The 26,236-nt window shown below is 33.5% G+C and overlaps 1 protein-coding gene across 2 annotated transcripts in view; it reads right to left on the bottom strand.

Annotated features, from left to right (window-relative positions):
* The window catches only part of DMD (dystrophin), a 2,087,389-nt gene that overhangs the window by 1,211,003 nt on the left and 850,150 nt on the right, over positions 1 to 26,236 (bottom strand). For both annotated transcript variants that reach the window (XM_081221405.1, XM_081221404.1), the window contains exons 35-41: positions 23,392 to 23,571; positions 22,954 to 23,082; positions 21,129 to 21,299; positions 7,482 to 7,604; positions 4,993 to 5,130; positions 2,134 to 2,286; positions 1,079 to 1,261 (exon numbers count right to left, since the gene is read on the bottom strand). In XM_081221405.1, the coding sequence (XP_081077531.1) occupies positions 1,079 to 1,261; positions 2,134 to 2,286; positions 4,993 to 5,130; positions 7,482 to 7,604; positions 21,129 to 21,299; positions 22,954 to 23,082; positions 23,392 to 23,571 (1,077 nt within the window). The remainder of the gene's footprint in view (positions 1 to 1,078; positions 1,262 to 2,133; positions 2,287 to 4,992; positions 5,131 to 7,481; positions 7,605 to 21,128; positions 21,300 to 22,953; positions 23,083 to 23,391; positions 23,572 to 26,236) is intronic.

Below are 26,236 nucleotides of genomic sequence, written 5' to 3'. Positions count from 1 at the left end.
AATAAAGTTATATTAATTGTTTAAGACATATTCAAACATTTACCCCGTATTAAATGGAATCAACAACATCACAGAAGAAATTCCCAAGAAAGTCTCACCTATGGGTCGAAACGAATGCAACTGTCATTAACATAGGTCAAAAAGGGTTGAATATCTGTTGTTTCATGTAAGTCGACCTAACATAATTACAAAGCCTCATTTTCCAGACTTTCAGACCCTGGTTTTGTGAGGAGCACTGTCTTTGCATAATGACAGAGTGGTGACCATTCTGCTTCACTTTACAATATCTCAGAATAGGAGCAAAAACGTACCTCTTAGAAAATCCCTATGGTTTATTCCCTACTACAGATAAAGAGCTAAAAAGACCAAGCTTACGATTATGAATTGTATTTTTAAAGAGAGAATCACAAAATTTCCATCCAGTTTTTTGAAAGAAAGAAGAGCAGTTGTTTCTTTTCCTTTTGGCTTATAATAGTTCAGTAGTAACAATATTTGATATTTTTCAACCTGCTACCAATTATTAACAATCTTACTAGGCATACAATCCTTCTAATAAGCCTTTTAACCCATTGAGCAGCTAAGCGAGGTATGAGGACTAAGCTATTATTCTATAAGTCAATGAGATAACAAGGCCTTGTGCAAGTTGGTATAAGAAGTTGTTTCACAAAAGATTTATTATTTACCATGTATACATTAAGAAAGTAAAATTAGCATGGGATGGTCTCAGGAAAGCAATACATATTTTTGGATTAGATGCTGAAATAAAGTAAATGTATGATAAATTGACAAATTCACATTTCTAGTGTTATGAAAAAATGATGTGGCAAAAGAAATTAAGATGTATTTTTCATTTTTGATAAGGGGGCTGTTTCCTATGATCTGTTAAGGGATTATGTTTTTAATCTGAAAAATTAACCACTAGTGTTGCAGAAGCCCAAAGTGAGGGGGAACTACTCACTTTCAGATTGCATATTAGCACTTTGAAATTGCACCCAGATTTTTTTCTATTGGTTAGTAGGCCTCTGTTATTAGAGTAGTAGTTGCAAACACATATGTAGGTTTGCCAATAACAACTCACAATTTGTGCAAAGTTGAGTCTTCGAAACTGAGCAAATTTGCTCTCAATTTCCCGCCAGCGCTTGCTGAGCTGGATCTGAGTTGGCTCCACTGCCATTGCTGCCCCATCCTCAGACAAGCCCTCAGCTTGCCTACGCACTGCATTCAGCTCCTCTTTCTTCTTCTGCAACTCACGATCAATTTCCTATTGAGCAAAACCAATACAGGGCCCAGGGCAGTTAGCTAACCACATTAACCAACCTATAAGCAGCACATACCTGTCCCAGAAATTTCATAGGCTGTTGTCATTTTATTGTCACTTTTCATAATTTACAAGTATGGAAGCCATCACTGTCATCTTCACCCAAGAATCCAAATATTATTTCAGTTATCTTTTGAATGCTCAGTTTTAGATATTCTAATTGAGAAAATACTGAAATTGATCTAACAGTTTTCTTTCTTCTCAATTCCTCTAGTATGTTGGGGCTGACCCAAATTGGAGTGATTACTCATTATTTCTTAGGGACCATCCATATAGAATATAATTTAGAGGGTAAGTGAATAAGTAATTTATTTCCTTTTTAGAGTTTTGAGGAACTCAACAGAGAATGAAGCAAAATAAAGAGTGTAAAATAATAACAGAAAAAACATCTTCAGACAATATGCAACAAATAAATCTATAGAGATTTGACACTGATGTGTGAAGATGCTCTGATGAAATGAATGTGCTAACATGAGATAGAAGTCGTCCATATACCGATAAGTCATTTGTTCATCTGGAACAAAGATACACAGAGTCAATTACAATTTTACCAGAAAACATATGACATTTCTTAATTCATTTTACATTGTCTAAGAATAAAACATTTTATTCATTCAACATTATGTCAATTGAAAAACACTTACACAATACATTTACTAAAACAAACAAAAAAAATACAAAGAAATGCATCAAATTGGGGAGAACACTAATAGAGGAAACAACATCAACACTTCAAAAATGATCCATACAGGTTAAGTTAAATAAATTAAACTGTAGCAACAAAATCTGGGATTGACATTCTAAAACAACATTACCTTTATTTTCCTTTCATCTCTGGGTTCAGGTAGGCTGGCTAATTTTTTTTCAAGGTCATCCAAGCATTTCAGGAGATCATCAGCCTGCCTCTTGTACTGATACCACTGGTGAGAAATTTCTAGAGCCTTTTTTCTTCTTTGAGACCTCAAATCCTGTTCATGGTGCAGATATTATTAAAATATCAATATATAAGTATATTACACTTCTGGCTGTAGTCATTTAAAAATAATTTGGGTCCCTCATCTTCTTGTTCAGTTTCAGTTAAATTCACATTTAAATGCTAAACATACAAATAGATGATTAAATTATGTATTCATGTGACAGGACCCATGTACATGAAGCTAAGAAACCTGAACAACCCACTTCAAGTATTTTCTCTTAGCATGTTCAAACTTGTTTAGAAATTTTTTCACATTTAGTTAACTCTTAATGAGTCAACTAAATTATCGTGTTGAGTATGTGAAATAATTTAATATGTGCATTCAACTGAGTTAACTACATACTTGTACAAACTTAATGAGTTTTTATTTGAATTTTAAAATCGGTAAAAATTCTAAAATTGATATCTTCAGCCCTAGGTTCAAATTTTTAAGTTTATATAGCCAAGCAACTTACACTCATGATCTTAAAACTCTCTATAAAATAGTTTCATAGGCCATTAATATTTTGTGATTAGAAATATAAAGTGTTCTTAGTTAGCATATAAATTGCTTCAAGCTATATATATTCAAGTGTGAAAAATGTATACCTGTGAGTGTACATGAAAATGACAATTTAAATGTTACGGCAAACTTTTTCTCATCGTAACAAATCCAAATGCAAAATGATAAAATTATTTAGAAAAGAAAAGGGAAAGTGCATGGTTTCCAATCAACCTGATGAGATAAATAAGGGTGACTGCTTACTAAATCAACAAAGGGGGGGAAGTTTATCATCTTACTCCTTACAAAACCACCCAATGTCTTCCGTGATTAATAGAATTTGTTGTAATGCTATTTTACGATAACACAAGGGAACGTAAGAGCTCAGGATACAGCTTTCATTTCTTCAGAGCAGTAGCAATTAGGGTTTCATGTACAGATATAGCTGGAGCCAAAGAAAATAATGAATACCAAAGGACTGCTGAAATATTCATTGCATTGGAAAGTTTTTACCTTCTTTGAAATATTTCATAAGGACTAGAATTGAAGCCACTTGGCAGATTAACAATTGAATTTGGTAGATTGGTTTGGCAAGTGGAGTAGATTTTCATTAATCACTTTTAACATATATTTTCAAAAATGATCTCGATTTCATTCTGCATTTTGTTTAAAACTGAGGATGTAAAATTTACTCCAGTTTACATTTTTAGTTGAATTTCTAAAGCTCCTGTGGAGGTATTAAATGCCTGGGATGAGCCAGATGGAATGCTGCTTTTTTCAAAGGTACCAAGATACAGCCACGCGAATGAGAGTTGAGCCGTGCCTTACTGGTGACACAACTCACATCTTTGCCAAGAGAAAGGCCTTGTGGTCATAAAATCTGAAACTCCTTTTATTTCCTAAGCACAGGTGATGTGTAATGTGTAAAGGTATTAAGAGACATTATAGAGATTTCTTTACAGGTATGCCAGATAACCATTAAACACTGCTGTTCAGTAGGACACATATCATATGACCAGTGTAGATGCTTCTAAAAGCTTGGTCACAGTTGGAAGCATGTGAATTACACAGCTTTCTGATTTTCTGAGCACATTATGGCTTGCTCTTGCACTCCCTCAGGGAAGAGGCCTTTTCTAGTTACTATATTTATCAGCAGTTACCTTCAGAAAACCTGCTGGCCAATTAGACTTTCCTTGTGGATTCCCTGCAGGCACAATATTGTGTAATTACATTCTCAGCAGTGTTTATTTGCTTGTCTGACTATATGGGGAAAGGTTTTATACTCTTATTTGCATACAGAAAGCAGACTCTATCCACCTACAAGGTGGATCCACCTTGTAGCCATGTATCCATGGCTACATAGCTCTAAAAGGGTGATTTACAATGAAAAGCTCAGCAATTAACAGTATTAGAAAAATCAGCCATGCATGCAAATAGTGAATATTGAAAAGTACATTAAAAAAATAAAAGGTTATTTCACAAAATTCTTCACATGTCCAGTCTCTTCTCAAGAACTTTCTCGATACTATTTCTAGATACTAGATAATATTCTATTTTGTCCTTCCTGCACAAATCCAGATGAGTCACATGGGTACTTGAAGCTATATGCTATCACTGGCTAACATAAGAGTACCAGTTCTTCTTCAAGGACATTAAGATTATTTTAGAGGACTCCTATATAAATGAAATTAGACTTATAAATGCTTAGTTAATTGCAAAGAGTGACTCTCTTAAAGGCAAAATGAAGTTAACTGAAAAAAATTAAGTATTAAACAAACACTAGCTTACCAAAAAAGTGGACCTACTCTAAATCAAATCAATAAAATATCACAAGCAGAAAGCCTAAAAAATATACAGGTTGTTTATTCTGGCAGTTAAGTAGGTTTTCCAAGACAAATGTAAAAATAACTTACAAAAATAAATTATACTACAAAATTAAATATATGAACACTATGAATGATGCATGTTAATATCTTTCTATTACTACTCAGAAAAATTTGTCTAAGTAAAAAAAAAACCCAACTTCTAAGCAACACATCTTTCAAAATCAAAGACAGCACTCAAAAATGTTAAATAAAACACAGACATTGAACAGAAGAAAATGTGTTTCTGTTGACTAAGATTCTTAAGCAGATTTTATTTACGCACAAGAGTTTTACCCTACACATGAAAAAATAAAAACATAGGCAAGGTATATTATAATTTTAGCTCTAATACCTTGAGAGCATTATGTTTTGTCTGTAACAGCTGCTGTTTTATCTTTATTTCCTCTCGCTTTCTCTCATCTGTGATTCTTTGTTGTAAGTTGTCTCCTCTTTGCAACAATTCTTTTACAGTACCCTCATTGTCTTCACTCTGATTAAAAACAACAAGTACAGTCTTCATTTTGGTTTTAAGAAAGCTGTACATCGTTAACAGAGATAATAAAACATGTTATTTAAACACACAAAAAATCCAATTTAAAACTTTCAGTATCCTAAGATACTGCACTCATAGTTTTTCTTTTATATGTTGTACTTTAACTTTTAAAAGAAGTAAGTTTCCTCCTGCCTAGTTCAAAAGGACACGTGATTAGTCATATGTAGGAAGATGGGGGAATAAGGTACTTCAACATTTCAGACAAGTGAACTGCTATGAAAGCATTCTTTTGGCTTTGATTTTTAGTGCATTTCTAGAAATTAAAGAAGTTGATAGAAGCAAACTAAACTTGTCACTTATAATGCTAATTCACAGAGGAATACAGATGTTGCCGTGTGAGTGTGAGATGACAACAAGGCTTAACATTTTAACACACACTCCTAAGTGAAAATACATTATTTTAAATGGACACTGATTTCTAATGACCTCTGCTTTAAATAACCTAAATGCCCAAATTTAGAACAAATATTAGGGCATTAGTAAAAAATGATGTGATCAATTGTTGCCAAATACTGCAGTTAATTAATTTCTAAAAAATGTCATATATGCATGTTATTTTTAAATAAATACAATTAAGTAAGTATTAAAATATGGATTAGAAAAATGACTTTAAGCATTTTCAATATGCATTTTGGTTTTTAGACTCTAAGAATATTATTTTATTTACTTTGAAATAAAATTATTTGAATAAGTGTTAGTTTAATAGAGTAGCATATGTGACCATGTGATTTTCCACCTCTATTTTCCTATCTTCCTATCTTCCTTTCAACTCAATATATGAAAACTGTCTATCAAGGAGGTTCACATTGCTATGGTACCCAAGGTACTCTGATGAACTAAGAATAACAAATATTAGACAGTTTTTAAAAATTCACATGTATGTATGTGAATAATCATCCATGGTATTCAATGTTACATATTTAATTCTGTAATGCATATGTAAACTTCTACACACAACTGAGGAACTATTCATTTCTTTAGAGGAAATGGGATTTTCATCTGAGATTTGCCAGTTACTAGTCTAATAAAATAATATAACATAGACATTTATGTTTATAGTCTGTGAAAGACCTTACTTTTAAAAAATATGTCTTTAAAAAGTCTGCAACATTTCCTGGGGCTGAGGACAAAAATAATAAACTAACAAAAGCTCCCACTTCATTTCTTTCCCCACACCAGCTGAGAGCTAGAGGGCAGAGTTGGTGAACAGCCCAAGAGGTAAGTAGCACTCTTTTCCACCTCGGTGCCCTCTGGTTTCTTCTTTGACATGAAGGAGAGGTAGCAGTAACTCAGCATCTTGGAAAGGCTCTTCTTGTCTTTCCAGGAGCTGAGTTGGCAAGGCCACCAAACTCCATATGTGGGGAGTACTGATTTAGGCAGCTCCAGGAAGTCAGAATTGATACCAAGAGAACTAAGATTGGTGGAAATGGTTCTCCTACTGCTTCACATACCTATTATTTACAATTTATAATTTGCCTTTTGATATCATTTTCAAGCACTGTCTGAGAAGTCGCTAGCATTGATACATGTCTGAGAAATCTCTAGCATGATATACGCAAAGGTTAAGATTGCCATATAGGTGATGGCTGTGAGAGGGGAAAGGAAACTGTGAAAATGGGGTGGAGGGAGAAAAAGAAGTCAGTGAAAAGGGATGTGATGCAGAAATATTCAAGCTAGAGAGAAATGTAAAAGACATGTTGAAATTAATCAGGGTTTAAGGAGAAAGTTATGAGTCTGGGAATAGCCCACATGGTTATATTTTTTTATTCCCATGAAATAAGCAGCATGAATTTATACATATTTTAGATATATACTACACTACTTATTCAACTTTTTTATAAAACCACCTTGTGGTAAGCTTTAATAAACAATGTTTATATCATGTGTAATTGCCCCTTCTCCAAAATAAATGTTATACTACCAAAAATGGCATTGACACAAAATATCAGTCATCTATGATGGTTGTGTTTTTTATTAAGTTTAGTTTATTTTCTGATTTGACTCTTTTCATCCATTACATTTTGTCCTTTGAGCACAGGTCAAAGCAAAATTGCTGGGCTATTTATTAGAATCTGTAAGTGCTCCTGTATGTCCATACCATAGTAATTTGGCATTCATAATGACAGTTCAACAAGAATACTTTGCTCTTGTAATAAATCATTAGAATCACAAAATGTGCAAGGTATGCTCTGAGCATTTAGTTGGAGACTTGTGTTATATAATTTCTTTCCAAATATTTATTCATTTTCATTCCTAGTTCATTCACAATTTTATCACAACCAATTTACCATATCTTTATTGAAGTCTTCCTCTTTCAGATTCACCCCCTGCTGAATTTCAGCCTCCAGTGGTTCAAGCAATTTTTGTATATCTGAGTTAAACTGCTCCAATTCCTTCAAAGGAATGGAGGCCTAAAAAAAAAGATAGTGCTAATTTAAATCAAAATTACTTTTTATTAGAAATATAAGACAAAAAATACATTTGTTCAACCTCTTGTTGCTAAAATAATGACATGCATTATGTTTCCATATTATATTTTATGAAAGTGTTGAATTACAACTGGGAAAGTACCTGGGGATGCAAATAAAGACATTTAACATCATCAGAGCCAAATATACATACAAGATAATGCAATTCATCATTCTGGCTTTTCAACAAAAGTCAATTTCCATATATTTGGCTGGTCTAATTGTTAATATCCTAAAGTTGAATTTGATCTTATTTTAAATATTCTGATATAAATACCATTTGGGTAAAAATCTCTTATCAGAAATTGCCTCATTCATCAAACAACAGTAACATCAGTTGGAAATGCAGAATTGTCTCCTTATCCTCAGAAAAACTACACTGCAATCTGCTTAGATATTTTACATGACATTTTTAGCATGGCAGAATTGACAGGCATGCTCCCATAAGACAAAAAAAAAATGTCATTAGTTTGCCTTAGGCATCCTTTATTTGGTAGCACAAAAAAATTCAAAAGAATGAACCCTGAATATCTCAAATGAAAAATCTGAATATGTGTTTTCCAAACTTATAAGCATCACAGTTTCTTTGATTTTGAAATTCATAATGACCATAGTCTCAAAAAACTTTAAAATTCCTGTTTTTCTAAAGAAACCACTTGAAGAGGAGTGACTAATGAAAATACATTGAAAATCAAATATATATTCAAAAGAATAGGCAAGATTTAAAGTTTAAACAGTTAATAACATAAATGTTTATTCTATTATCTATACCCTGTATTCAATTTCTTTGCATTAAAACACTAGAAAATATTTTATATCTGATAGCTTTTGAAAACACACAGGTGATAAATAGAAATCTTATTTTCTTACAGAGCTAAACATTTTCCACTTGTAAAACCAATTGAGAAACCACCCACTGTCTTAATGCCAGAATGACACATTCATCAAGTTTGGTCCCCACCCACTCTTCCACAACACATTCCTAGTCATAGTCTTACTCTTTATTTATGAGACAGCATCTCCTAGAGGACAATAGGGATAAGTGTCAAGGAAAAACCAAATATCTGAAGGTATTTAGTTCCTAATGAAGAAGTGAACCATCAAATGCTATCCATGAGAACATAATTTTCACAGGAAGAAACATGAATAAACACTTATCTTCTAGGTACTTTTACACAAGAAACATGAATAAACACTTATCTTCTGGGTACTTCTACACATGCCAGAAAGGATTTATAGACTCTTTTTAAAGGGACTTATTTTCAATACTAGTTTTTAAATCCTAATGAACATTTGAAATTTGAAATATCATAATATGTTCTTGAACCAGTACAGATTGCTAATATTATAGATATGCACGTAAATGTTGTTTCAATCTCTGTATTCTTAACGTACTTCTATACTTTAAAATCATATATTGTACAATATATTATAAGAGCAGCAGCCTTTAGAATCATAATTACACAATATTAATTCGATGGTATTTATGTTACTGAATTGTTGTGCACATTTCCTAACATTTAATAAGAGCAACTGCATTGGTCTATATGATTTTGTGAACATATGAAGATAAATAATATTTAAAATAACTTTTTGAGTACTTGGAGGTCAAAATAACATGGGTCCATTTGCAGGCAGATTTATCTGTTTTACTCCTACACTTGCTTCCTCTCTAGCTCATCTTTCCTCCACATACTCAAATACAGTAGTTTCAAAGGCTCAAAACTTGGGCATCCGTAGCTCTCTCTCAATACTCCTTCCCTAATAAATTGTACTATCTCCCAAAACTTAACTATAACTTTCATAATATCTGTCAAATATTCCTCTTTAGCTGTGACCTCACTTTTGAATTTCAATCTAGACTCTCAGTAGCCACCTGATTTCTCACTTGAAGTTCAGCATGTCTAGAAATGAGCTTATTATCTTCCCCCAAACTGCTTGCAACATCAACTTTGCTAGCTCTGTAAATACAAGACCATTTTTTTTTCTGAGTCATCCATGCTTAAAACATGAGTCATGCTATTTTCCAGCACTTCACTCTAATGTCTAATAAATACCAAATACTTGCCAATTCATTCACCATGATTCACTTGCTTTCTTTTCCCAGACACACCATCTCTCCTAGTCCTCACACAAGAGCTAAGGCAATAGCCTCCTTACAGGGCTATAATCCTTCCCACCTCACCAGTTCTATCCTGTGCACTGTAATCAGGTCAGTATATTCCAAAACCATGGCTTTCATTATGTTATTTCTCTGCTCAAGAAGTACAAGTCAAATAAGGTCCAAACTCCAGCATGATAGTCAAGGCTTCCCCTAATCTTGTCCCAAGGACCTTTCTAGCCTTATTTAAGTGGTCCTAATACAATCTTTCTTACAGGTCTATTGGTAAACTCCTGGTATCTCTCCCTCAAGGCTTAGAATGTTTTTAACCTTCTGGTGAAGAGCCTAAAACTCCTGCATGAGAATGCCTAGATTGGACCTGGGCTCCACCATTTACCAGCTAAGGGATCTTGGGCAAGTTATTTCTCCTCTTTGAGCCTCAGTTTCTTTATGTGTAACATGAGGATAAGAAGAATATCTACCTCATAGAGCTTTTATGAGGATCAAGTATGTTAGAATGTTGTTTGGTATATAATAAATGCTCAATAAATATTGGTCTTATTGTTTCCCCTCAAATTTGTACCCATCCATTGGCTCAGGTCAAGACCTTCCTCTTTTGAAAACATATGGTTTACGAAGGATAAAATAAATGCTTGTTGACATGGCATTTTTATTTTAACAACTTATTTGACAAAATCATGAAATTCTAATGGTGAACATGGAGAAACTGACACTCCAGTTTGGTAAAGTTGTATCATTCTTTAACAACAAAACTTAATTAATTAATCTGCATCAATGTAGAGAGTGGTCTCAAGGAGGATGCCAAAGGGCTTTGCACTTGTTCTGCCCTTTGCAGTATTTTCATCAGGAATTATCTGGAGACCAAAATGTATGCAAAAACACACACATTGAGAGGGATGAGTTTCACGAACATCCTATGAAGATGAGTAATTTGCCTGTCTGGTTCAACCTAGAGTCATTCCTGGTACATAGTAGGCACTCATAAATGAACATTTCCTGAAAAACTAAGTGAATACATGACTAATCATAGAATAGCAGAATATTTCAAGGAAATCTTGAATGATCGGGAATTTTAAATAACACAATTTCCTCTGTATAAAATTGAAGAGACTGAAAAATAAATAAATAAATAAAATTGAAGAGACTAGAGTAATCAGCACTTCATGTGTGGATATATATTAATTGCTGGCCAAATGTTAGCAACAACACGATACCACTAGGTACAAAAATAATATAAGAAGATATGAATAGATTTTAGGAAACACTAGTACAAAGTGATGAATTATTCAAGCAAGACAGTGCAAACTTAGATTTCATTAGTAGTATGTGTAGGGTCCAGATTTCCTAATCAAAGACTACTATGCATTTGTTAAAAATAAGACCATTATGCAGATTAGGGATTTTAATTGTTCTGTGTGGTTCCAAAGTGAATAACTAGAGCCAATGGGTAGAAATTACTTGGAGTCTGAATTTTAGTTTAATATAGGAACAACTAATTAGTGTTGCAAATGTTTTTGTTTTTAAAGCACTAAATTTTAAAGTAGTGAGTTTCTCATTGCTGAAAGTACATAAGCACAGGTAGGATGATGAGGTATTAGCATATATGTTAGAAATAAGACAGTTTTTACATGAATACTTCCCTAAAATTTTATCAATTTACAGTAAATTCTCTCCTCTGAATTCAAGAGCTTTGTTTACTGTAGCTATGCAGCTATATAGAAATATTATGCAAGTCATATATGTAATTTTCAATGTTCTACTTGCCATACTAAAAAGTAAAAATAATCAGATGGATTTAATTATATTTTTCCAAATATGTCCAAATATTATTAAACCTATAATCAATATAAAATTATTAATAAAATATTTTACTTTCATTTTTTCATATGAAGATTTCAAAACCCACTGTGTTTTACACTTAATGGCACATCTTAATTTGGAGTAGCCACATTTCAAATATTCAATAGCCATATGTAGTCTGTGGCTACCTTATTGGACAGTACAGATCAATAGTAACTACTATGACAACGACATTGAAAAGAACCAATAGTTCATTATTAGTATGAAATATGTCACAGGAGTAATGTCTTACTAATAGGAGTCTAAATGCTGATGCTTTATTTAGTAAATTTTAGTGGATTTAGATAATTCTTATAATGTCCATCTCATTCACTTGCACCCAGATGTTTTCATAGAGGAATTTTCAGAAAGCCCTCTGGGGATAGGAAAATTTATGGGAATGGGTTTGAGCTGTTGTATTGGGAGTCTCTATTCCTCATTTATGTATAATCCTAGGTTGTGTTGCAGTATCTATTACATATTTGAATGTAATACTGTTTGACTTTCAAGGGTTTATATTTTGTCTCCCCAGTAGATTTTTAATCCCTGAAGTTGGGAATACATCTTATACTATTCTGTATTTTCCATAGCAAAAGGAACTCATTTTTTAAACATAAAACATGTTTATTATATCAATTACTAATTTTAGAACATCCAATAAATCAAATTAACCAGTAACTAATTTTATAACCAAAATAACCATAACTATTCAACTCAGTTATTTAGGCTATTCTATTGGCAGGATCAGACCAGCCATTAGGAGTTGGGAAATTTTAATTGCTTTTCCTTAAGAGTTCACTGGCTCACCATTAGGTCATGACTTTTCTGACCAATAAAAGCTTTACATGTCATTCTTTGGTCTTTGTTGTCTTTGTAATTTGTAATGCTTATGAAATTTTAAAAAAGAAATGAACAGTAAGCAAACATCCATAATTTAACAGCTCACTCTTGAATCATCCAAGTTTAAGCCATATAAAGTATATAATGCCTGCCTCTTTGATTCAGAATTATGACAAACTATTTGAAGAAACTGAAATCAATGGTGGATAAATCATCTTAACTTTCGCATACATTACTTCTATTGACTTTAAAGAAAGTATATGACCAAAGAAGAGCTAGAATCACAATTAAATCACACGTTAGACAGTGCACACAATATAAGTCTTAAAATACATAGAAAATAATCAAAAAAGTTATAATATTGCAGGAGAAAGTATATACTAGGCATAGGTTTTATACAATTTAATTTTTACTTACCTTTTCATCTTAAGAGCTTTAGCATGACTGTGAAGTCATACAAAGTACAAATAAAGTAAAACATAGGCAAGTTTAATAATCAGATAGATAAACGGACACAAAAGAAAGAAGAGACAGAGAAACTGAGAAAGACAACACTTTGTTTTCCTTGATTTTTTAATGTGGTTTCAGATTGCTTAACAGCTAATAATTGTGCTTTGCTGCATGATTTAAGATTAATGAAATTTAAGGCTTTGTTAAAGTTTTAGCATTAAAGGTGACTTATAAAACAAGTTAACAAACAACAACAGATTGAAAAAAGCAAAATCAATTACAAATTGATTCATTGTAAATTGGAAGCATCCAAAATTACTCAGATACACTTTATCATTTTTAAAACGTAAGCTTTCTTTTGGTTAAATATTACTCTGATGGGCATAGATACACTAACATAATAATGACTGTGTTTACACAGACAGCAAAGTAAACATTTGTTAATATGGACTACGTAATCTCAGTAATCATGATAAATGGTCACTACATTCAAATCACACTAAATTCTAAATTGAACATTAATATTCCAAATGCTACAGACTGGTTTAAAATTGCTTCAAATCAGTCTCCTCTTTCCATTCTGCAGCTTTGAAAATTTATTACTCATGACAATATTAGTATAGAAAAAATTAAATAAGAATAATTCATGGAAACCAGAATGAATAAAGTTTCAAGGACCAGTAATATCCTATAATACAGAAAAGATATGATATGAAGAGTTATTTCAAATCAAAATATCTGGAAAGAAAACTTACAAAGAGAAATAAGTGTATTAAAAAGACCTATCTAAAACAAAGATAATCAGATAAAGTAGTTTATAGATTTATTCATTCACTTATTTTAAATTCAAAAGAGCAAGCTCCAAGGGACATAAGAAACAATTTTAAAGATAAAACAAATTGACTTGGGTAAGTGACATTTCATTGGCTGCATTCTTTGATATTAGGGAAGGTATTGGCTTATCTTTGATGCTGTGAGGATAAAAATGTGAAATTGTGGTAACTTCCCAAATTTGTAAGGCTGATTAAGAGACATTACCCAGTACGTCTCTGTTGGTTTTGAAATGATAAGATTAATTTTATGGTCACACTTTTCAGAATTGGATACAAAATACACTGATTGGTTAAGCTATGTTGGTGGTTCAATAATCATCCCACTTTCTACTTTTTATTGAGAATAACTTGGAATATTTTTCTGCCTCATGATTACATGAGTTTAGTAGTAGCAACTGAAATAGAAGAAGAAAGGATTTAACTATAAAATATATGGGGGAGACAGATGAATTAAAACATTTAACATTTTGGACAACTTTCTATTTTTTTCTTATCTTTTTTCTTTCTTCCTTTCTCCCTCTCTCATTTCTGGTTTTTGTTTAATTATAGTTATTTTTAATACAAAGAAGTACTGAAATCATTATATTTTAAGTGAAACTGGACATGCTTATATTAACACATAATAGACCAACAATAAATATCTAATGATACAAATAGAGATATAACAACGTATGCTGAGAGTCAGCATGTTGGAGTGGACTAAGCAATGAATTAGGATCTAATGTTTTCTAACCAGGCTATCTAACTGTGAGAACCTGGGCAACTCACTGGCTCTCTCAGAGCCCTCTATAAATATCTGAAAGTTCCACTCCAAGGAATGATTACTTTTACATTTGTTGAGTGATCGGAGGAATCATTTTCCTTTTTAAAAGATCATGATCAGAAATCACCAAATAGCTTTAATCATTTTAAATGTCATGTTAATAAGACCCAGTTAGTTGTAGCAAATGACACTGTGCACCAGACTCAATTAACATCTACTTTGGAAACATTGTAAATAATTACAAAAGTAATGTGTTATCAAAGTTCCAACAGAACTAACCTGTTATAGGGATAGAAAATTATAAACGTGCAAAAATGTTAATATAGAAATTCTGTTGCTAGGTTAACTTACTTATTTCAGTGAAATAAAATTAGCAGGTAGAGTAACACAAACTTTGGGTATTAATCTGTTACTATTACTTGAAGATTTTAGCTGTGATTATTACATATGTAATACTCTACAAATCATGTGATGCCTATAGATCTTTACCTAAGTTTTCATCTATGACTTTTTAAATAATCTCTTTGTAGAAAAGTTTACTAAAAATATATTTATATAATAAGAGTAACTATACCAGCTAACAGACCATGCTCTCTTCTGTCAGAGAAGGTGTTAAATTAGAAATAGACTATGAAGGGGAAAAAGATCAATATATTTGTATTGTAAAGTTGATTATTGAAAATTAGGTTTCAGTTAAAATTCTCAAATCCAATGAATCTTATTTTGACATCCTAGGTGACATTCATTAGATGGATTACTTATTTCCCACTGATGCTTGGGAAAGTCACAATATCTGTCTAAACTATCCTTAAATTATTTATTTACTACTTTTCACATCTAAAGCCACTACTTAAGATAAAATTAGACCCAACCATGTATTTTTTCCTGATATACTGTACACTGAATGAAAAACTCACTGGCTCTCTCATAGCCATATATATATATATATATATATATATATATATATATATTATATATACATATATATGTGTGTGTGTGTATATACACACATATATATATATATATATATATAGTCTCTGATCCAAAGAATGATTACTTTTACACCTGCTAGCACTGTAGCACTGGTTGGACTGATGGAGATCAAAATCTTGACATTTTATGAATATTATAGCAATAAAATTATGAATATTTACATATATGATGGCAGACCGTTCAAATCCCATGTTGTAATTATACACACACACACATATGTACACACACACACACGTACACATACTGCTACACGGATTTCGAAAGCAAATTTAAGGCCCATATAGAAATTAAGGAACATATTGTATATAATATCCAACAGCACATAAATCTTAATAAAGAATGAAGACACAGAAAACAAGTTCACCTTTCTTTTGGTTAGTACCAATTGCATGGGCAATAATGTAACATTTTAGCTCCACAGAAAGTGAAATATTTCTAAATCTCTAGAAGAGAACACAATCTAAGCAAATTATGTGTATGTTTCATAATATTTTGTTATAAAGTAGTTGCCTATATTAATGGGATACAGCTAAGGTCTATTGACTCAACATGCTTTTAAAGCTAAGTATTACAATGTGACAAATATATCTTGATGCAAATTTTATTCTGAGACTCATAGGCAGCCTTTTGGACTCAATTAGTATTGAATCCTGAGTCAGTTTTCAGTTCATCACCTTCTTGGCCCTCATATATAATAATTTAACTCTAGGCTAGTTCTCAATGTCTCTAGACCAGTGGTTCTCAGAGTATGGTCTCTAGATCATTGGCATCAATATCACCCGAAAACCTGTTAGCCATGCAAATTATCAGGCCTACCCAAGGCCTACTGAGTCTTAGTCTTCAGGCAAGGGGGGGAGGGGAGGGCAATTTGTGTTTTAACAGTTCCTCCAAGTACACAAAGGTTAGAGAGTCACTGCTGTAGATTGTCACTTCCTCTCCATTCCCACAGATACCCCTTTATTTGAGCTACTCACTGTTTCTCATCTAGACTATTGTGATAGCTTCCTAATTGGTTTCCCTACTTCCTGTCATTATTCAGTTGAATTCTCTTCACAACCACTGCAGGGCTAATCTTTCAACAGTGCATGAAAAAAAAAATCAAGAACTCCTCATTGAGTATTGAATTAAGCATAAATTATTAGTCTGGTTGTCATGATCTCTCCCCACACTATGTGTCATCATCCTTTTCAGTCTTATCCACACTAAGCTTCACGCTCTGTGCTCTATATTCCATAAGCAAACTGAACTTACCCTCCATCGAACACACTGTACACTCCTGAGGTTTTGTCATAGGTTTATACTGAATTGTTACCTTCCTCTAGGTTGCTGGAGTGGCTGCTAAATTGACTCAGCATACACTCATTGTCAGCCCAGTATCCATGAATATATCTTGCTCCACTAATAAACAATAAGCTCCTTGAATCCACACCTTACCTAGCGATTTAGGTACCACAGTACCAAACATTGTGACCTGAAAGTGCATGGTTGGTAAGAGCTCACTCATATTCCTCCCTTTCTCCAACCCTTCCTTCATTAATTCTTGAAGATCTGCCTCAAATATCATCTCTCCCAAATTGCTGACTCTCCTCTCCAACTTGGCTTTTCAGAAGATGGAGATGGATAGAAGTGCCATAAGCAACAAGACTAAGTAGTCTGTTTACTTTTGCCTTCCTATTTCCCTTTCTATGCTTCTGTCTCCTGTCACTTTCTTTTGCTGATAGTATCCCCCTCAACCACCACCATGCTATGCCACCATGTTCAGATGCCCTAAATCAGAAAGAGTTGAGTCGTGGTGTCTTTCCCCAATGATTCCATCAACTTTACCCAGGGTTCTGAAATTATGTCTGATTCATTTTTATAACTCTGACCCTCCCCATCAAAACTGCCATTTTCTCAAATTGATTTCATACATATTAGGAGAGATTAAGCTTTCTCGAAGCCATAAGATACTGCTGATTAACCTAAATGAAATGAGAAGAGATAGAATTTCATGTGTTTTATGGGCCCTATTTGGGACAAGCAGAACTTTCCAGTTCTTAAATTGGTCCACTCGATAATCTATAAGGCTGGCCCTTGCAATGGAAATAGCAAAGACACATCTTCTTGGTCCCTGCCCATTCCAGCAGAGACCAGAAAGAGAAATCAGCTATTCCTCCATTTCTTTTCCCCATCAATTTCCATCTTAACCCTCAAAATTTGGTCATTAAGTCTAATATATATATATGATAAAAATAATTATTGATATTATTTTCACCATTTTATATAATTATAATAATTTATAGATTTTTTCAATGTAGCTTTTACATATCTTAGGTCATTTGATCCTCACCACAATCCTGAGGTTAAGATAAGACAGGCATAATTTTATTGCTTTTCTGGATGAAAATGAGATTCTGTGAGGTAAAGGGTCAAATCCAAGATCACACTCAAAGTATTGTGGCTTGAAGTTAAGAATTTTTTTCCTCTCGCCACACTGCTCCTCACTGATAGTTAAAATTACCACTGCTGAGAACTGCATCTGATGGACAAGTTCTCAGCCAATCTAAATCGAGGAACCCAATGTACATTGTTTTCTGGATTTTGGAATTTCTTGTCATGGACAGTCCTTGCAGGACACAGACTTCATATTCACCAAATAGTGAATCCAGACATTATCAGTGAGTTCTCAGGATAAATTTTTGCTCTACTCATTTGCCCTTTCTAGTTGACCTTTGAAAGGATCCTGAAATTAGTTCTTAAACTGAGTTCTATCCATATTCACTCCCAATCTACTTTTGTTTATCACTGTAGATTTTCTCCCAAGTTTTTCTCCTAAGTGAAAACTACCCATAAACTCAACCTCAAGAATGTCATATTCCAAACCAATCTTACCTTCCATAAGCCTTACTCTAATAGGAACTTGACTTTGAGATCAAAGGCTATCCCTGAGAATTCCAGCACTGCCAAAACTACCCTACTCCATAAGCAAACACACATACAAGTCATTAGATTCCTCACTGCCTCAACAAAAGATTATTAGACAAATTTTAGAGTTATCAGGGACTAATATAACTAATTAGTCCTAATTTTAACTAATCCAACCCAGAAATTTTACACCATGTTCTATACACATAACTTGTACCTCCTGAACCTCATCAGAGGAAGCAGAAAGATAAAAGGGCAGAAATTCCCCTGTCCAATAAGTCTATTCTTATCCATTTTATACACTTGGTTCTAAATAATAACTCCTTTGCGGGGTGGGATAGTTTTCCTTTTAAAAACTACTTATCTAGTTCAACTCCTGTATCTTATAAACACTGAAAATGGAATTGCAGAGAGACCACATGTTCTGCCTAATACTGTCAAAGTTCAGAATTCAATCTTCTATGTCTATTGTTCTTCCTACCACACTATGTGATTGCTGGGACCATCTCATCATTAACTGTACATCTCCATGAAGATGTACTAGTGTTAAGCATATTATATGACTGCAATAAGTATTTAAACTTGTGTTTGTAGACATATATTTTTAAGCAAGTATCTTTAACATCCTGTATATTCCCATACTCACTAGCACAATGGGTACTCAATACCATTAGTTAATGCAATGAATAAACAAGCAAAATGCCAGGTATGCTTTAACTCCATATTTTCTGTTTCATCATGATGATAGAGCTTAATTATCTCTTCAAAGCCCCCAAATGGGGTCAACTATTGCATTCAGTCATCTCTAGAGAAAAAGGAATGCTTTGAAAAGTAAAAATGTGATTGGCATCAATTAATGTATAGTTGAAATATTGATTTAAAATATTTTATGATTTTCTTCAGTATGGGTAATAAAAGAAACACATCAAATGGCTCACCTGATGCATGATATCTGGAAGTATACTGACACATTCGTACAGAATATAGAATAACAATTCACAAACTTCTCTTGGCCATGCTATGTTTGTCAGTTTCTACGGTACATGATGACTTCTACTCATTTTTCAATACTTACAAGTCACAGTCTTGTGACATAATGTACCTCAATCTACCATTGAAAAAAATCAAGAGAAGAATACCCTATTTACTCTTAAATATACTCTAGCTCAGTGATTTATTAAAAAGTATAATGGGAAGAATACAAAACTTAGTAATGAAGTATTAGCATTCATCTTTTAGATGACTAAAATAACTTTTGGTTGCTTAGGTATTACCCATTTAATGATATCTCCAGAAGTGAAAATAATTGTCTGTTTAAACAGCAGAGTAAATTCTTACAAAAAACAACTATGGACTAAAAATAAAATTTTAGAATCTGTCAGATGTTTTTCAGGTGAGAATCACTTACTTAATATATAAATGAGTAGAACTAATTAGTTAACTATTACAAACAAGAGCAACGAATTAAGGTAAGCTAATACCTTTTTGCTTTGGGAAGGCGAGTTTTGAAGAGTAACTATGTTTCACATGCAATAAAGTATTTAAAATTCATATCACATTTCCATATATTTTAGGAATTCCTTTATATATGTACTATTACATATAACAGTGATACAAAGTAATGCCTTAGAAGATGTAAACCATGCTATTATTGGGTGTCCATAATTACCAAAATAATTTTTCAAATGTATTCTCCTATTTTTCCAGGAATCAAAACTTACCTGACATATTGCATTTTCTCACAAATATTTCAATAATGTTATTCTCATTTAAGATTATTTCTAGCAATTATCTGTATATGCAAACACATATATTTCTTTTACATACATTTTTGTATTTGAAAGCATATCATATACATTGAAAAATGTGTCAAACTACATTTTATAAATTTGGGAGGTAATTCCTTGCATTTTGATACTCCCCAAAGAGTTCGAATTCGATAATACTGTGTTTATATATTTTTGCAAGCTACCTATTAGATAAGATTTTTGCCTTCATTAAATGTTACACAAATATAAAGGGTTATCATGCAAAAGTTCCATATACCCTGGTTCTTCATTAAATAGAATAAGTATAAATAGACATATAAAATTACAAAAATTAGGATATACAAGCTTTGCAATTATTTGTCTTCATGGTTTGCATGTCATTATAATCTAATAGATTTTATCACAGTAAGTATCGGCAACTAGCCAGAGCAAGTTAAAATACACACACATACACACATATGCACAACCAGCAAAGATATACAGAAACCCTACATCATGCAGGAGATGTACAAGACCTCATTTTGGATATTTCTTCCATATCACACACAAGCAATATTATATTTGGCAAAATATGCCGGTAGTGCTTTCTTTAGATTATGTCTTTTGTGCTTTTTTGTTGTTGCTGTTGTTGGCCTGCAGCATGCTATTTGTTACTGTGCTGCAGGTTACCCCTGAAAGTACATATGTAAACCAGTGCAGAATGCAGTTCTAGACAAGCTGTGCCATGGAAAACAAAATGACAGAGAGAGAGGGATACAGGGGGTAGGGAGGGAAAAAGGGAGAGAGATTGATCTCCCATGAGATTCAATGGTAAAATTTCCTCAAATACATTTTGGCCTTCATTTTCCTTTTGAAAACCTTGCTGTGAGGGTTGCTTGCCCCCTTCAGGGTACTGCGCAACCTTCGCAAGAGATCATTTATCACTAGTTTCCACCTTGGAGCAGATCTTCCTACCTTTCCAGTCTTAATTCTGTGAGAAATGGCTGCAAATCGATGGTTGAGCTCTGAGATTTTGGGCTCTATTACTTTCCTGCAGTGGTCGCCGCGGTTTGCCATCAAGTTTGCTGCTTGGTCACGCGTGGAGTCCACCTTTGGGCGTATGTCATTCATTTCAGCCTTTAAACGCTATATTCCGTGAGCAAGAGACAGGGCTTAAAGTTAGTAATTAAATGGAAGTTGAAAGCGAAAGAGTGAGAAAGCAAAAGAAAGAGCGAGGGAGAGGGGGAGAGAAAGAGAGAGAAAGAGAAAGAGCACATGGAGAGAAAATGGAGGGAGTAAAAAGCCAACTTCCATAAAATAGGAGTAGAGTGAGAATGTGTGTGACCTCAGGAAAATAGGTCACTGTCCTTGGTTACGTTTGATATATGTTTATTGAAAGTATTTCCTTAGTCTGAAGAAGGACAAGGGGTGTTTTCCTTTTCTATGGAAAACAACTTTTCTATGTTGCTGGCAACAATCGTAGTGTTTTATATTTAGTCTTATTTTATCTTTCCTGAATTTCAAAGCTGTGGAACAACCTGAATATGTGCTCAGGAAGGAAGGTAGCTAAAGAACAATTTTCTATTCCTTCCGAGTACTTACAAGTTCCCTTTTTCTTTATCATATCGATTGCCATGGAAAAAATGGATTTTCTAACAGACAGGAATTCTGTGTCACAGACAGAGGGATTGAGGAAAGCTCTGTCTGACTCAAGGGGTTGGAGAGGCTGTAAGTGAAATTACTCAGTTCCTATTTTTCCAAAGACCCTGAAGGAACATCCCTTACCTACACATCAAAGGAGAAGGAAGAGTAAAATAAGGTACAGACAATAGGGTAAATATTTCTGGGGGACAGCCTAAAATACACTTATAGTTTTTCATTAAAAAGGAATTGCAATCTTTAGAAAATATGAATTTCATAAAAAATAAACAAATGAATTGTACAGACAGAAACTACAATTTTAAAGCATTCTTTAAATAGTAATCCACTAGTCAAATTGTTGAAAATTTCAACAAAACAAAGTAAGGCATTGTTTAATTTATATGAGACTTCTTCAAATGCAATTCTCCCTATTTAACTGAAAAAAACTGTCATCAAATAGAGATATTATAGTGTCAGTAAGTTACATTTGCACATTATACCCCTCATATCCTTTTACAGGAACCTTTTTTTTTTTTAAAGTAAAGACTAAGTTGTCATTGAGAAAGACAGCTTAGGATGTCCTAATAATCGGTTTCAATACAAAAAAGAGAGAACACGAAGCCATGTTTAGTTTACATATAGTTAAGAATGAAAAATTCAGTTTTATATAAGCTCAGTATTGTTACTAATTACTAAGATTTAGACATCGCATAGGCAAAATGTCCATAGACTGGACTCCCATTGTTTACTCAGACGGTCTGTGAATGATGCTGAGAAACTAATCTTTGTGTTAGGTACAAGAATATAGTATTACTATTAAAATGGGCATGAATTTGCAATATAACACCAAAATAAATCCGGGGATCCTTTTCTCATCAGATTTTAAGTTGCGTGTAATTAGCTGAGAGGTCGATATGGACAGATATCCAGATCACAGAGCTCTTCAAAGTCATGAACTCCCATTTGAATTAAAAGAAGTAGGGAGGGAAGGAAAGAAGGCATTAAAGGAGAAAGGAAAGGAAGGAAGGAGGGGGAGAAGGAAGAGAGGAAGACTTTTTTCACTCTTATTAAGAAGTCCTTTGTATCTTTTAGGACAAAGATGATTGATATAACTGTTGCACAGTGTGAAAATTACTTTTCATAATAGTTTATTTGCTACCTTAAGCACGTCTTCTTTTTGCTGTGGTTTCTTTTTCTCAGATTCATCCAAAAGTGTATCAGCCTGAATGATCCAGTTTGTGATGTGATCCACATTCTGGTCAAAGGTTTCCATGTGTTTCTGGTATTCCTTAATTTTAGAGACATACCATGACATAGTATTAGTTAGACAACATTTTAAAATATTTGTCCTACTTTGTACAATTTTAAAAGACAAAAAATGTAGTATCATTCAAATTACTTTTAGGTGCAATCTCCATATAGAATATAATACAAACATGCAAAAAATATCTTACACTATAGAAATAGATATTGAAATAAGGGCCAACATTTATGTGGAGTTGAAGAATTTGCTAACATAATTACCATTATTTAAAGCTTATATAATTTCTTTCTCATGATGGAGAGGGGCTGAAAATCTTCCAGCCTCTCCTCTTACCAACAAAAGGTTTAACCACTCTTCTGCCCGGGAAGTGACAGCTATCCAGTTACTATTCAGAAGACTCAGTTTATCTTCCACCAAGGTCTCCTTCTTGCCCAAAACTGCTTTCAAGGCCTCTCCTAGCTCTGTAATGCTCTTTAGGTGAACCTTCTGTTTCTCAATCTCTTTCTGAGTAGCCTGTGAAAAGAACAGCATTTGAGCTTTCAGTACTGTCATCTTAAGACTTAAAGCTTTTGAAATGGCTATGCGTCCAGTTACTATGGTAAGATTTTTCAAGGGTTTAAACTTTCAACCATGTCTTTAGGAATGATGAAAATCATACCATATACACTGTAGTTTCGTTACTGGGTATATATGAATATGTATGCATACATAAACATGATTGACTTATTTATTTATGATTGCACATATTTAATAATAAACATACATACTGTCCATCTAAACATATTCATATTTACTTAATTTGTATATGTATTGGCTAAAGGTAGATCTCAGAAAACCCATCCACAAATAAGCAACTGCTTTTATTTATTTATTTACTTATTTACCGTATTTTTATTTTATTTTTTTTAACATCTTTATTGGAATATAATTGCTTTACAATGGTGTGCTAGTTTCTGCTCTATAACAAAGTGAATCAGCTATACATATACATACATCTCCATATCTCCTCCCTCCTGCATCTCCCTCCCGCATCTCCCTCCCACCCTCCCCATCCCACCCCTCCAGGCGGTCACAGTCACAAAGCACCGAGCTGATCTCCCTGTGCTATGTGGCTAAGCAACTGCTTTTAGAAAATTCAGCAATTATTGCACTCTTGTATTTCTACTGCAGGTACTTTCAAATTTTTGGTGCCACAAACCCGTTTGGCACCTGGTGAAACTTAAGTATCCTTTCTCATAATAATGTTTTTAAAAGGATAAAATTAAATGCAATGAATTTAAAATTAAAAACAATTATACTTAAATAAAATATACAAAATATATTTTTAAAATTTGTGAGATAGTAATACATGTTTTATTTCGTAACATGTATAACTACAATGATCTAGCAACAAACCTTTTGGATAATTTCAAAGTAGTGATTAGCACCACTAGTGTTTTGAATTATATTCAATGACTAGAATGGGATATAAAATTATCTGTCATAATATTATCTGTGACTGCTGGCAAAGCCACAGGAACTACTGATACTGCTGGGGTTTGTTGCTCACACTCATAATTGAAAAAATGCTTAATTTCAGTTAGAAGTAAATTAAAGAGATACTATTAAAATCCCCTAAGAGAGCACCAGCACTTCCTAAGACTTGATTTTCAAACCTGAAAATAAGCACATTTAATATTAGAAATTATGTACAGAGTTGATGGAAAACTGATCCTAGTATAAACTTTACTGTCAGCTCTACGTACACCTTTTCTTGTGACGTGTCATGGCAGACCACGTGACCATCTTGCATTTCCCTGCCTCTGCCCCCGATCCCTCCCTCACCCACATACAGCTGTTGGGCCTTCCCTGGTGGATAAGTCTGAGCCAAAGAGATACTCTCTCAAGAAGTTTAACTGAGAGATACAGAGACTATGGTAATACCCCAGCTGAGAAGTCGTTTGAAATGGAGCTGATGTCTTTACTGCAGCAAGTCAAAGCCATAGTAAGACAAAATCACTGGGGAACAGCAATGACAAGAAGTGGAGGGAGACCTTTTGCAAAGAGGCAAATGAAATATATGTACAGAGAATAAGAGAAGTGGTCCAAGTAAACGACAGGAAGATGGTCTCTATGAGGCCAGCATACATCCTTAGTCCTATATGTTCTCAAGGTGCATTTCTATCTTTGTAGTATACAGAAATAACTCTTATGGCTGCCTTTCCTCCATGCTCTCAGGTCCTGGTCTACTCAAAATATATATAAATACACACACACACATATACACATTTTGCTTTTGCTTTGGCTATCAAATAAGCAGGGGAATAAATGAGGTTAAAAGATGGTATAAAATAATTTCTATACAAAACACAATCACTGTTTCTTCAGTTCTAATATATGCTTTTCTTTGTGTTTTTCTTTTTCAAAATAAAAAATATCTGAAATTAAGGTAATTAATGCTAAATGAACTTATCAGCTACCATGCAAAGGGCTATTTGTAATGTAGGTGTCATCTGTTGCACATGAGTGAGCTTAGCAATTCATAAAAGGAATTCCTTCATGTATTAATCACAAATGTTACTGGGCTCCTGCTAAATGGGTCACTATTACAGCAGGGATATAGGTGATTTTACCTAGTGTCTTTTAGGAAATTATGAGAAATGCCATCTTTGGGTGGAAAAAGCCCTTCTGCAGTTTGACTTGTGAGTGCTCATGGGCTAGATTCCAGCCCTTTCATTCCCTTTGTCTGCACCCTTGTGTAGTACACAATCTTTACAACCATACGTGGTAGCCACTATTCTAGGCACTGTAGATAAAATGATAGAGACGCAAAGTCCTTACCTTTATAAAACTTATATTTGAGTATGACAAAAATATGAAAATATATGTAAATGAGCATTTCCTACTTCCTATATTCCAGACTAGTGCCTTGTCACTATAGTTCATTTACTCGTAAAGGTAACACCTCACAAAGTTAAAGAAGTTAAAGCTTAATTTATATTTGGATCACTATCTCTTAAAATATCTTCAGAAAGATGATGCTATGTTTAAGCTTTGATACAGAAATTTGTTGCATACACAGACATTTGTCCCTTCTAAGCCAGGCAATACGATTAAAGGCAGTGGAGGGCTTCCCTGGTGGCGCAGTGGTTGGGAGTCCGCCTGCCGATGCAGGGGACACGGGTTCGTGCCCCGGTCT

Source organism: Mesoplodon bidens (genome assembly GCF_964165515.1).
Source record: "Mesoplodon bidens genome assembly, chromosome: X".
Taxonomy (NCBI): Eukaryota; Metazoa; Chordata; class Mammalia; order Artiodactyla; family Ziphiidae; genus Mesoplodon; species Mesoplodon bidens.
The sequence above is the reverse complement of the archived record's forward strand: the minus strand, read 5'-3'. Positions and strand labels throughout refer to the sequence as shown.